Source organism: Plectropomus leopardus, chromosome 16 (genome assembly GCF_026936395.1).
Source record: "Plectropomus leopardus strain MGB_pleo_1.0 chromosome 16, ASM2693639v1, whole genome shotgun sequence".
In the NCBI taxonomy this organism is placed as follows: Eukaryota; Metazoa; Chordata; class Actinopteri; order Perciformes; family Serranidae; genus Plectropomus; species Plectropomus leopardus.
This window is the reverse complement of record NC_142191.1, coordinates 7946538-7960524: the sequence shown is the minus strand read 5'-3', so window position 1 is coordinate 7960524 and position 13987 is coordinate 7946538. Positions and strand designations below refer to the sequence as shown.

Here is a 13987-nt window from a genome sequence, read left to right as displayed (position 1 = left end):
CCAAAACACTCACAGTCCCTCAGCTTGCTGAAGTGTGTGACACAGCAGAGGAGGTGACAAGGCACGAGCTGTCTCTCCGTAACACATCGGCTCGCGATTGAACAAACACCCAGATGATGCACCGTGATGGGACACACATTCGTGTGCCCTGCTGTTTTATGTCCCTCAGAAAGGGGAAGCTGAGAAGTGGATACACCACCTGTCGAAGCATCAAGGATAACCGAGAGAAGGCACTTGCATTTAGATTCTCTGGATTTACTTTCATGCACGCAGTGAAACATTGGGGACATTTAATTCAATTGCTTCCATTACTCAGCCATCTGTCCAAATGGGAGATGCACTTAGCAACCAAAATGTAGTTACACAAAGTCCAGTGTATCCCAAGTGCCTTTGGACGTTTCACTGGTGTCACTTTGATGCAACATTCAGGGAAAAAATACTTGTTTTCGATCAAAAATGTGAGGTCTGTAGGTCATGATTGCTTAGGTTTTTATGATCGAGAATGGACTGTAAAAGAGACACGAGGTCAGTTTGTATCCTAATGTTTCCTGGCAACAAGATACTCCAACATTATGTGATTGAAATTATAAAACTGAGTGCGTTGCTGAGGGCTAAATTATTGCTTCAAAAAGACATTTGTTTCATACTCACATTAAAATCTCAACAAAGAGATTGTGGTAAAGCTTCAGCATGAGGAGTTAATTTTAGTTTACTTGCTCAGTGTTAACAGGATGCGACATCATCCATCTCTGCTGCCTAAATATGTTTCTTGCCTTCAGAAAAGGTTAGGATAATCATCTGTGCCTCGCTGACACAGAGGATGAGGCAGCATCAGCAGCCTCCTGCTTAAAATTGCATTTAAAGTGTTGTTTATTCCTTTGTGTAGCGTGTGAGGAATATGTATGTATGCTCTCATGTATGTAAAATCTTTGGTCCTTGTGTGTGTGAGTGCATGTGAGTGTTTACACAGTGCTGTGGAGCATATGATAATTAACGATGACTCATCCGGACCTTTCGTTGTTTTGTATGCTGGAGACAAAGAAAGAAGGAGGAAGACAGAGGAATTAGTGATGAGGTGTGGAGTTAGACAGTGTGTTAGTAAGTGTGTGTGTGTGTGTGTGTGTGTGTGTGTGTGTGTGTGTGTGTGTGTGTGTGTGTGTGTAATACCCAAGAGATGCTGTTGCCTCCCACTGACCCCTAAGAGGAGCTCCTTTGTGTGAATCCTTGTGTAGGAATTATTATAGTTGAGACACACTCATTAGGACAAAAAAGCTTTCAGTGAAAATACAATTTATTTTGGACATTGACCCATAAACTGCTGGGAACCAGTTAATGAAGCTCTCTGGCAAAACTCCTGTACTCCTAAAAAAGGGCTCTGGCTTCTTCAAAAAACTTGCAGTGTTTTATCTTTCTTGTATGTTGCATTAAAGGTAGTACAGCAGAAGTTTTAACTACATCGCTAAACGTCTTTAAGGTTGCTGACAAACCAAACAGAGCCTGAAACAGAGATGTCGAGCAGTATGGCGGCATCATATCAGCTCATATACTTATAGACAAAGTTAGTGTCTTTATATGTTCAGTTTAGAATCAACACACTTTGTCAACATGTTAAAGGGACATTTCTCCCAAAAAATCTTAAATAAAAATTTCCTCTTTCCTGAACGCGGTGTTTATCAGTGTAGATTGGTTTGGTTGAAGTTGCAGAGTGTCAGAGATATCAGCCGTAGAGATGTCTGCCTTCTTGGCACTCGGCTTGTGGAGCTCAAAGTACCAAAAACTACATTTCTCAACATCAGTGTCTCTTTCCAGAAATCATGACCCGGTTACTCAAGATAATCCACACACCTTGTTTTGAGCAGTTTCATTCAGGAACTATTTTCTTTCTACCAAACTACACACACCATACAGAAGGAAGTGTGCATCTACTGCAGACTCAACTAGCATCGAACATTACAGCTTATTAATGGACGCCGTTAATGTTTACATATCGTACCGTCATCAGCACGAGACTCTCGTCCATGCTACCTTCTGTGCAGGGGTAGGGTTGGTGGGTGCAGTTTGGCAGAAATAAAATAGTCCTTACATAACACTGCTCGCCCTGCCGTCTAGTTTCATTATATTGGAGAAAAGTCAGACATCTCTACGGCCGATATCTCAGCTCACACCAGAACAATCTAGATTGATAAATGTCACTACAAGTAAGAGCAAAAATCTATATTTTTGTGTTGAACTGTCCCTTTAATAACAAAACATTATTTCTATGATGCTCAGTAGCTGAATTCCTGAATTCAAACCTGCACTCATCATCACATGGTGAATATTGGCCAAAGAAAATAAATAAATAAAATGCAACACAAGTTGTGGTCTGTGACAGAAAACAGCTTGGCTCACATATTAAAGTCCAACTGAAACCACACTTAGTGATTTCTTTTTGTTGTCAAAAATAATTCCAATGTGTTTTTTGTTAGTATTTTTGTCATTAAAAGGAGGATATGAAGTCTTTGGAGAGAAGCTCCTTTTATTCTCAGCTGCCTGGAGGGACCTGTTGGTGTCTGTTTTTGATTGACAGCAGCTAAACCACACCAGCATCTAACCAGATCAAACGTATATATAGAAACGCAGATGCTTCAGTGGCTGCTGTGTCATACTTCATCGTTGCTGCCATATTGGAGAGGACAAGACTTGCCTGTAAACAAATGAAAGTAAATGAGGGAGCTGCAGTTTCTTTGGACAAAAAGCACTATAACATTTACATTTCATTTTTGTATATTGGTGGCCTTTCTGTTGAAAATCTTTATTCTGTTATGATCAAGGAGTTGATCAGCAGAGTTAACTAGCTTGCACCCGAGCTGCGTCTAACATTAAATCATATTATAGAGGGACGTCTCCACAAGTATTAACCAAGGAAAATAAGCCAAATATATGTTTGACAAATGTGACTTTAGACATTTCCGTATGATGATGCATTATTTTCCACCACTTAAAGAGAAGTAATTCAATTTATATTAACCTTGCAAGAACTTCTTTATTGAGAATTAAGCAACAATTACAGCCAAACGATCAAGATTGTAATTAACTGAAGACAAAACTTAATTACATGTAGATTATAAACCCTTGAATAAAAATAATGCTCATTTAACTCAGTTAAGAAATATAAACGTTATAGTGCTTTTTATCCAGAAAAATCTCCACTCCCCTGTTTTAATTTGTCTTCAGGTGTTGCCCTCTCCAATATGGCGTCGACATTGACGTATACCGGCAACAGGCTGACACAGTTAGGTGCCGTAAATGTCTTTGGGAGTGAAATTATATTTGTTGGCATGTAAACGTGCTATCTAATGTGTGAATGAGCAGCTACTCAGCCTGCAAACTGACGTTAACGTCGCACTTTTCTCTGGTGAATGTTTGGTCGCTTATTTCAAAGATAAAACGAGATGTGTGTTTATGCTTGTAAGTTATAAAAGGAGAGTTATGTGTGCTGCGGCAGACAAGAAAAATGCAATTTAATTTCAGTTGGACTTAATATTACAGCTTCCTGAATTTATACACTTAACAAAAGATAAATGTGTATATGTTGATTTAAAGTTGGCTCGAGTGCATTAGCAGCACATCACACTCTTTCACACTGATTTTTTTATAGCAGATATTTTGTTCTGTAGTGACAAGTGTAAAAAGAAAATGTTGATTGACATAATTAATCAGTGACAGTTCTCTTAATCAATGCAAGTCATTTATCAAGTCTAAATTTCATGGAGATGAATAATATTTGACCTAATTTTTGGCATTTCAAAGAGCACTGATTGATTGACAGGGATCATTGATGAAAATAATCACTAATTACAGCCCTGATTTATCACACTCCTTTTTGTACTCAAGTCTATAAATATTCAATTATTAGAGCTTTCTCTGATACCAAACAGGTTTATGAATAGGTCTCCAAAAAATGATCAACATGAATAACAGACTGCGTATCCTGAGTGAAGTTAATCAAGATATTTTCAAGTAAGAAGTGAACTTAAGATGGACCCGAGCTGTAGAGAGTGGTACTTCTATTTTTTTGCAGCCAACATACAAAACTTCTTACAATATTTCTTGGGAAAGGGCAGTAATATTGTGCCTTCGGGGTAACATAGATTCCATTATTTTATTTTGCAGCTTGCAGCATGTTGATTTAACTCGTATCTGTGCTGACATTATGGGAACTGGTTTTGTCTGACTTGTGTGGATTTCTACATCTGCTACGATCTGAGGATCAAACAGACACACACACATACATAAACCACCTTGAAAACAAATACTACTAATATCTACGTCTTTTGTACGTTAGAGCCTCATCACTGCGGTACGCCACCACGTGTCCTCACAAAGGTTTACACCCCGCTTTAAGCTGATTCTGAATGAGTTTAGTTCACTATCTTTGTGTCAGGACCGTAAGATCCTTTGAAAATGATCATTATCAGCTTCAGTGTCTCTATACAACCTTATTAAGCACTTTCCAACCTTGCTTTCAACGGTTCAATTCAAGCAAAGATCAGACATATTACTAGAGCTTCTTCTAAACTGATATTAAACTGGTCAGGCTTATTACAAAAGACCTGCCTTTGTGTCACGGCCACCTGCTGAGGCTCAAAGTGCCTCCAGTGTCCTTGAGTTCACCAAAAGCTGCAAGAATGAACCCTTTTAACACTTAAGGAAAAACAAATGTCAAACTAAAACAGTATTGATCCTAAGGTGTGATATCAGGATTGAAATCCTTAAAACGTAATTAAAACTAATTTTTTCATAAAGTACATTGACACCTCTTCCTTACTGGACGTGATCCTAACGTGATGCAATCGAGTGAACCGTTTGTTTGCTCACCTTGGCTCTACTTTTACAAAGTTTTGCGCATCTTGTAGACTATTTTCATTGGTCCAAATCTTATAGTTCTTTCAACCCAGTCACCAGAATAAACGTTGGTATTGCGCCTTTCTGTAAACCCCACATATGAAATATATACATGATTTTGTTTCTGACAATGCTGTGGTTAATATGTGGTTATGTTTAGGTACAAAACCATGTGGTTATGGGTAGGAAAAGATCATGTCTACCTGCATAATCGCAACACATTTGTTGCTAAACAACAAGGTTTAGGGGCAAAACACCACTACAAACAAGTTGTGTTGCTAAAAAACACTGTAGGGTTGGTTTACGACTCAAAAAACTCAGTGTTCTTGCTAGTGAAAAAACAAGGCAGCCATCTTGCCCAGCTTTTACACCATCCAACCCCCCCCCCCCCGATAACAAAGTTGATATGATATGTATAAAACATACAAATGTAACGTATGTGTGGTTTGCAGAATCTTCTACTGGCGACTGGGCTGGTTATATATAAGATATACTGTCTTTTAGAGCTGCCCCTTGAAAGTTGGAGACTGGAATCATCAGTCAGAGACCTGCAGTCGACTGAGATTTCTTCAAGTCGAGTCTTTTTTTCTTTGCAGTGCATTTTTGGGAACGATTTGGTCTCCAGATTTGCTGTGGAGTGAGTTCTCTTGACTTTCACACTAGTCTTTGCAGCTGCAGATGTGCAGTCAGCAGCACAGAGGGAGAGAAACTGCACCGTAAGGTGAGGAAGTGCTGAATTTACAGCTCACGGCAACTTATCATGATACAGTCTCTGGCTTTTATTGATATCTCGTGTCAGCAAAAATATTTGTTGTACATTTGCGATCAGTGCCGTTAGCCTATATTCTACTTTATGATTTTTCACACTGAATGTCCCGCAGAGCCCGTTTAAGCTTTAAATCCTAAAACTTATGGAAAACAGAATGAATTGTTGAATATTTGTATTGACGGGCCAAATCTGAATCGACTTGCACAATTTTGAGTAGAGTACAGCCCTACCATTTTTATATACAGTCTATAGACAGTATTGACGCTGACGTCTTTGACGTTTCCATTTCCATTTTCCCTCCTGTCAGCATTCAACATGGATGAAGACACTCTCATACAAGTTTGAGGAAATGTTTAAAACTTAAGAAAATTTTGTTAGTTATGAATAATTAACTTCACAATCACAGCAATGCCAAAAAACAAATCTCATCCCCAACTCGCACTATGACATGGCTCTAATTATATCTGGACATTTTTAACGTGCCATCTGCCAGAGTTCACTCACTTTCTGTAAGTTAGGAAGAGGTGTGATGATGTAGTTTTATTTATTTTTATTTTTCCCTGTATGGAACTTTTACATTTCTTCCCTCCACAGAGGTCAAAGGTCAGGGTCAGATACACACCAGCACCTCTGGACCTGGTACAGTGGGCGTTCAGCAGACGTGAAGCCTGAACCCTCTACTGCTAAGATGGTCCATAACTCACTGCTCTCCAGTCTGCTGTTCAAGAAAAGAGTCCTTGAAACTGCGTTTGAGTTTCCTCTCTCCAGGGTGCAGCTGTTAAACTCGTCAGTTTCCAACTGACACGGACTCACTGTACACAGTCCGGAGAGCAGTCGACAGAACAGGACAGAACTGTCTTCAACGTTTAGGTCAGCGTCCTCAGAATCGAGTCTCAGAGCTGCCTCTCTTCAGCGTGCTGCTGTTAAACTCATCGTGCTCAAAACTCAGATTGTTATGCGACCTCGAAATCATTAGCAGCTTCTCCCGCCTGCTGTATTCGCGTCTCACTGTCGCGTCTAACAGCCGCTCTCCTTGGTCCTCCCTGTCCTCCAGCCGCACGTAGCCTTTACTGCTGCCCCGGGTGCCACTGTTACTACGGCTACTGTTGCTACGGTCGAGGCGGGGCCAACTGGGGTGCTTCCGCTGCTCCGGGTGCACGCTGAGCATGCTCGGCCTTCGCTCCAGGTCCAGAGATTTGGAGTGGCTGCTGAGCATGTGCAGAGAGGAGTTGGAGCCAAAATCACTCCTCGCTGCTCCTGGTGATAGCCAGCAGCCTGAGGTAGAGGAGGGAGCAGGGGAGATGGTGCAAGAGGAAACAGAGGAGCAGTGCGAGGAGGAGGAGGCGGAGTTACTCCGGTGTAGGCCCGGCGGTTTGGAGGCCTTGGCAACGGATGCTACTGGAACCACCAGAGACTCCATGGAGCTCAGAGGCTGTGACCTCTCTCCGTCTCTCCGCTCGCCTCCTCTCTCCTCCTCAGTAATTGCCTCCATCTCCGGTTCGTCAATAACACAGTTGTTGAGTTTTATAACTGGGAGAGTAAATGCAGAGATGGAGGATGAGACAATGGAGCGTGCATGATGTCCTCCCTTCTCCCCGTCTACGTCCACCGACCACTGGTGGCGTACCGAATCCGAGCGAGCCAACCCCGGGCCACCAAAGGGCCGATCCTTATAGAGCGGCGCCAGCAGCCCCGCAAAGCTACAATCCAACTTAGCCTGCGCCCTCTGTCTGTGAAACTCCTCATCCCCGAGCAGCACCTCCTCTTCCTCTGTAGACCCTCCCCCTCCAGCGCCGCCTCCAGTTCGAGAGGAGAACGCCAGAAGGGAGTTGCTGGCCCTGCGCGCTGCGTTATCAGCTCCAAAGGCTCGAAGATCCCCAACTTCTCTTGCATAGGTGCTGTTGCGGTGATGGTGTTGTTTTTGCTCCCTCTGCCTGAGGCGATGGATGTCGATGACGGTGGAATACATGTCTCTCATGTGGATTATCTAGTGCAGAACAGAAAAATATTGTTAGTGGTAAACTTTTCCATGACTTCTCAAGGGCCCAAAATATATTTTTTTTCTTGCCCCACTTTCTCAGTGTTTTTCAGATATATAAGATTCAAACTCTATTCAAATATAATTTCAATGTCTCCCGTGATGTGTTCAAGGACAGTTAGAAATTTGATAATCCAAGTTGGCTGTGATAAATGGTTTCATTTTGGGTAATAAACAAACATGCCTGTTAAAAAAACATGCCTTCCAAAAAGATTTTCTTGAAAAAATAATAATAATAAAATTAAATAAAATCGCCAATTTCTTTTTTTCTAAGAAGAAAAAATTGCTGATTTTAAAAAAAGAAAATATGGCATCCAAACCTTTTGTTTTCTTTAAAATACATTTCAAGATTAAAAAAAAGCCTATATTTGTTTATGTTTCTATAAAAATTGCCAAAACAATGTCATAAAAATATATATATATATTTAAAAACAGGAGAAGAAAAAATTGCCATTTTGCCAATTGACATTTTTTAAAAACAACATGTCCTCCAAACTCACGGGGTCTAGGTTAGGAGGGCAAAAAAAACAAAACAAAAACAAAACAGTGCCTCTTAAAGTTTCGGCCCCTCCCCTAAAGCCAAAAGGTTTTAAAAATGTATTTGTCGTGCCTCGTGGGCAGATGTGAAGGGAGAGACAGAATGTGGGGAGAAAATGAAGAAACTTTTGTGATAAACAAATAAACAAACATAAACAATAACAACGCAAACGTCACACGTTGACACAAAAAAGCTGTTACTTCATCAGTTACAGAAAATAAATTCACTGTTATGTTACATTAATGTCATTTAATTTTTTACACACAACACATCTCCACAGCACATTTGATTATAACTAGTTCTGTGATTTTTCTAGGCCTGGAAAATAAGACTGAAATTTCAGGACTTTTCCAGGTTTTTCATGTCCATGGAAACCCTAATTATAACAAATTATTCCATAGTTGTAGTCGTATGTGTGATATTTGTGACCTTGGAGTTCATGTCTCTCACATGGATTACCTGGAAGGGGGGAAGGGAGGATTAATCGAATCAAGGAAGGGGAAGAGAGGGCATGCAGGCAGAGAAAATGTGATCAGAGGAAAATTGCAGAGATAGGGATGGAACAAGGTTGGCAGAAATATGATTTGCATGTTAGTTATGTAGAGGTGATGAATATGGATGACTGCACTGTGCTTGCCCCTCATTTTGTAGGGACTGGAGGAAGTACTGAAATGAGAACACAGAATTGAGGAGGAATATTAACTACACAATCTATTGACTCGGGTATTGTGTTTTAGAATTGAAAAATCTGTTTGAAATTGTCCTTTGTAACCTTTGGTACAACCAGTCTCTGCACAAATCAGTATTTTGGACCTTGAAAGGTAATATCAGTTCTGTTTGTATTTCTTGTTACAGCTTGTTGAATAGCAGGTAGAGCCTCACAATCCAGTGGCAGTTCTAGTATTTAATTTCTCTGGAGTCAGGTAGACAATAATGCATGTCCTAGTATATGTGTGTGCGTATGTGGATTTGCTTATTTCACTCGTATCCAGCTGGCAACCAACGGTGCTATAAGATCCAGGCAGGCTGAAAAAACTGTCAAAAGTTGCAGTTTCTCAAATGACCACTTGAAGCTCCAAAAGTGAGTCAATCCTCATAGATCCAATCCATAAATCCACATGTTAAAATGCCAAACTTAACAGCAGAAATAAATTATTAACCCATTCATGACAACTGTAGGAGGTGAATTTTTGTTTATATGTTTTTAAGGCCCAGACTCTTTAAACTGATATCAAAGAACTGCGGACTGTTGTGGTGCCTGACGCCGTTTGTGTCTCACCAATAAGGTTGCATTTAGACATGTTGGAAAGACTACAGCAAACATGCACGTGCATTCTGCACAAATCAGCAATCAGTTATAAAGAAAAGGATGATAGTACACTGAAATGACATTAAACTAAAATAATATAATGTTTTTGTTGAGGAAGAAAATACATTTGTGGGGCTGTTTTTGCCCATGTTACCAATGATTCCTCATAAAACTCAGTTTACCCATAAAAAAAATCTACATTTGGACCATGTAACCCTAACACTTCACCGTACCCCTTCATCCCAACAAGAGTCAAGACTACATCCATGTTTTTATACAGTTCATGGTCCTACCTTAGTTTCTCTGTCTCTGTTTTCATGAAGAATGGCATTAGCACAGATGAAAATGAAAATCCCAATGCCCATGGTGAAAGGTCCGAACATCTTCATCCTCTCAGAGTGACGGTGCTGTTCCAGGAACCGTGTCAGAAGACCCCTGGTCTGCTTAGAGGGCGCACCTACATGCAGAGCACACAGAGGTTACAAAGTATTTCATGTTTGGGTTGCGGAGACATTTTCAGAAAAATCAACTTTCAGACCCAAATCTCATAACCTTGTAAAACCTGAGCAAATTGTTTTTTTTGGTTTCTCTCAAAAACTCAAGAACACATGGCCCAAAAAACAGCAACAAAGTATAAAAAATATATATCTATATATGAAAATATTTGTCACCTTTTACTAATTTCTTGCAATTTAAGGGAGATTTGTTGCCAAGATATAAATACAATTTGCTTCAAGGGTTAAACAACCTTAGTTAACTCTTCATTCCTTCGCTCGCTTACCCTGCACGTTATGACCCGTGCTGGAGTTAGCCACGTCCGTGTCTGTGACGGCCAGCTTATCTCCATTTCCTTCTCCTCCGGCAGTTGTTGTCTTAGAGCCTCCTCCAGTCGGCGATCTGGCCGAGGGCTTGGTTTCACTGTGCGGCCAGTAACCAAGCGTCGCCATGCCGATCCCTACGGCCAAAATGACCAGTCCCAAGAGGAGGAAAAACCCAGAGGCGGAGTAGAGGCGTAGCCTCCCGCGCACTACCACAACATCGGCACGCCGTTTTCGCTTTCTAAATAAAAAGTATGGAAAGAAAACAGAAATTAAAGTTTTGGAGACATAGATTTAGTGACATCATTACTGCCATCTTACAAAAAATGGATAGCTGTAACACCTCATACTTATTTTTGTCAGACAGTCAGAGCTGGCATTTGTAAAAAGCAAAAAAAAAAACAACAAAAAAACAGTGTTGCTCATGAATCACAAAGAAATTAAACTGCTAGTTTCCTGTCGCCCAAAGTAGATTTGCAAACCTGGTCCGAGTACTCGTTTTAATTTTAATTTCTGAAAAGAAGAGTAAGAGAATTACCTGGGCACAGTTTCTGGGGCGGAGTTTCCCTGGCCTGGCGATGTAGGGAAAGGCCGGTGCTGAGAGCGGGTGGAGTCCTGGCGTTTTAGCTTAGCCAAGCCTGTTAGCACTCCTGCTGCTGCAGTCATACTTAACCTGCAGATACACATGCACGAAAAAGGATCACAGGTGTGCACCTGAGTAACATGAGTTACACTCGAGTCACAAATCTGATGACTTTAGACCTGACAAAGTCAAAAAGACAGCTTGACTTGGACTTAAACACTACTCACTGGTGACTTCATCGAACCTTTTGACTCTAAAGTACTTTATACTTTCCCCCAAACCCAAAGATTAAAAAATATGTTATTTAAAATGTGCCACGAATTAATACATTTCCCTTTATTTCCCAAATCAACTGTCAAAGCCGTTCATTCCCAGTAAGCCGATTCTTAATTCCCTAAATCCACTCAAACTGATTCAACAGCATCCAGTCAAACTGCAGGTGAACCTTGAAGAACTAACATGAAGAAATACAGTGTTATAAACACAGCACTTGTTGGTAAGAATGATACCAAAGATAAATCCGTCCATGTCCAAAATGCAGTGGTCAACAAAAAAAACAAATTGCATTATGCAAAACATGTGGGTCAAAAATGACAGACGTAGTCACAACAACTTCCAACACTGTAAAGCTGCAAAAAGAACAGATGAATATTAATATAGTTAATGGTTAATAATTAGCCAATATGAGTTTAACAGATAAGAAACTTTTCAAACAAACTTGATTCAACAACTAAATGCAAATTCATTAAGACTCAATTATTTATTTAGGATTCAAAACTCGAAGTTTAGGACTTGGGACTTGACTCAGGACTTTCCCATCCTGACTTAAAATGAATAATTAGTAACGAGTTTAACACTTTATGCACCTGCTGTGTGCATGTTTGTACTGCCACGTAATTCCACAGCCGCTGGTGCAGAGTTTTTCCTGCCAGTTTGTTTGGTCTCTTTGTACACACACTCAAAAAGATGTAAACTGAAAAGAAAAACAACTGCAAACATTTGGTAGAGGCACAGATGCACATACATTCACATGAAGGAAAAAACCTCACAGACAACCATATTTGAAAACAGTTTTAAGGACGAATGTACGTGTTTCTGCTCAGCCGAAGTCTTCCAGACTCCCTGTTTATGCAGCAGGATGTGTGAGGCGCTTAGTATTCAGAGTGCAGCATCTCTCACAATCAAGCAGATTGAACCAGTTCCAGGGTTCACAGCTGTATTTGTCTTCTTTCAGCGAGTGTTATCTAACGTACAGCAGTGACTCTTGAAAAGCTGCGGGTGACAGTTTCTTTTTTTCTGTATTTTCTTTTTTTTTTTTTTTTTTACACACTGTTACAGGGAACGTGTGTCAGACTTTCAGTGTCTTTCCAAGTTCAAGAAATGCTGTTTACAGCCGAGCAGTGATACAGATGTAAGCACACACAACATGAACACAGTCTCCTCTGATGGCTGGTGATGTTTTCGTTGTTGGCTCTCAGCCTTTGGGACAACATGGACAGGGTGTGTGTATGTGTGTGTGCATGGGCGTACATATACCCCTGCAAGATGTTTGTTTACTGTATTCTTTCAGTGTGTGTTTGTGTGTGTGTCACTCGGAAAACAAGATAGAGAGAGGAACACATGGCTTGTTTTTCTTTCACTCTTGGATAGTTTTTAGTCATTTTAATCTATATCCGTCATTTGTGGGTTTTTTTTTTTTTGCTGGCATTGTTGTCGATATTTATGTTGCAGTTATAAAACTAGAAATACAGTACTGCAATTATGACATAATATTCAAATGAATCATAATCTTTCTACTCACCAGCTGCTCGGATGTCTATTAATAGTTATTAAAGGGAAGAGGGTTTAAAACAAACAGACTTATTCTGGGAGCTTTCATTTGGTTTTTTAAATGCCTGTTAATCTGGGCTCACATGAACATTAGCATTGTCCTGTTGAGCACTAAGAGGATTGACTGAATTTGATGTTGAATAACTAAGGTGGACGGAAATTTCAGATAACCCCCGTCAGGTCAGATTCTGGCAAAGTTACTACAGATGGACTCTGGTTGATGGATAACAGGTTCTGCTTTACAAATTCTGGGTGAAAATATGAACGTGTATGTCACCACAGAGATGCCCAGCAGTTGAGGTGCCGTTCAGCAGGATCACCAGCGGACATTCGTATGATAGTTTGAATCACCACCTCAGCTTGAGGACCACTGAGTTTTACTGGTGCTGAAATATTTAATTTAATATTTAAAATGTTTACATCATTTCTTGCTTCCTTTCAGATTTAACATACTCATGCGTCCCCTGACATACACACGCTGTAGTGCTGTTAAGCCTTCTTGCATGGTCATAGAAAGCTGCCAAAGAGCGATAAAAATTATGCTAATTATCAGCATTATTGTGGGTTATGAGACTCAGGAGGGTCAGCAAAATTAGAATTTAGATTAATAATAGCTTGACTGTTTTTTAAATTACAAAAAAAGTGAGTCAAGGAGTAAGTAGCAAAGTGGTTCTGAGTTCATCTTTATTGATTATGTATTGCATTTATGATGCATTATTTTCAGTCAGACTGTGATTATGAGGATTATGAGGAATTATCAGAATGTAATTTTTTTTATTTTAAAAAAATTGCATAATAACAAAGCATAAAAATGACAAACCCTCGATTTCCTCGAGGGAATCTCTCTGTCCCTTTAAGAGATTATTTTCCACTGCTGCTTTAATGTAGCCTTTGTTACCTGACTTATATTCTATTGTTTATTATGTTTTATGTATCTTCTGCGTGGATTACATTAATAAAAAAATCATACTGGCTTGTTGCTTGCGGGGGCTTTTATTGCACCTGCAGTGAAATAAAGAGAAAATAACCGCACATTGGAGTACAGCTCCCAATATTTAAGCCCATTTGCCTGATGAAGACCCTGTTGGGTTGAAATGTTATATCTGTTGTAGTCAATTAAATATTTGGAGCTGTACTCCGTGTGCGGATATTTATTCTCTTTGTTCCGATAATATGAGGTTTTATCTGGCATCTGGCCTCAAAACATACTGGGTG

General features: G+C 40.0%; 1 protein-coding gene and 1 long non-coding RNA gene across 2 annotated transcripts in view; one reads left to right on the top strand and one right to left on the bottom strand.

Moving 5' to 3' along the window:
• LOC148186812 (uncharacterized) overlaps window positions 1-13987 on the top strand; it is a 70690-nt gene that overhangs the window by 47458 nt on the left and 9245 nt on the right. The window lies entirely within an intron of this gene.
• The window catches only part of tmem200a (transmembrane protein 200A), a 29474-nt gene continuing 16760 nt past the window's right edge, over window positions 1274-13987 (bottom strand). The window contains exons 2-5 of the mRNA XM_042502968.2: window positions 10898-11032; window positions 10323-10600; window positions 9835-9998; window positions 1274-7643 (exon numbers count right to left, since the gene is read on the bottom strand). Of these exons, the coding sequence (XP_042358902.1) occupies window positions 6537-7643; window positions 9835-9998; window positions 10323-10600; window positions 10898-11025 (1677 nt within the window). The 5' untranslated portion in view covers window positions 11026-11032 and the 3' untranslated portion in view covers window positions 1274-6536. The remainder of the gene's footprint in view (window positions 7644-9834; window positions 9999-10322; window positions 10601-10897; window positions 11033-13987) is intronic.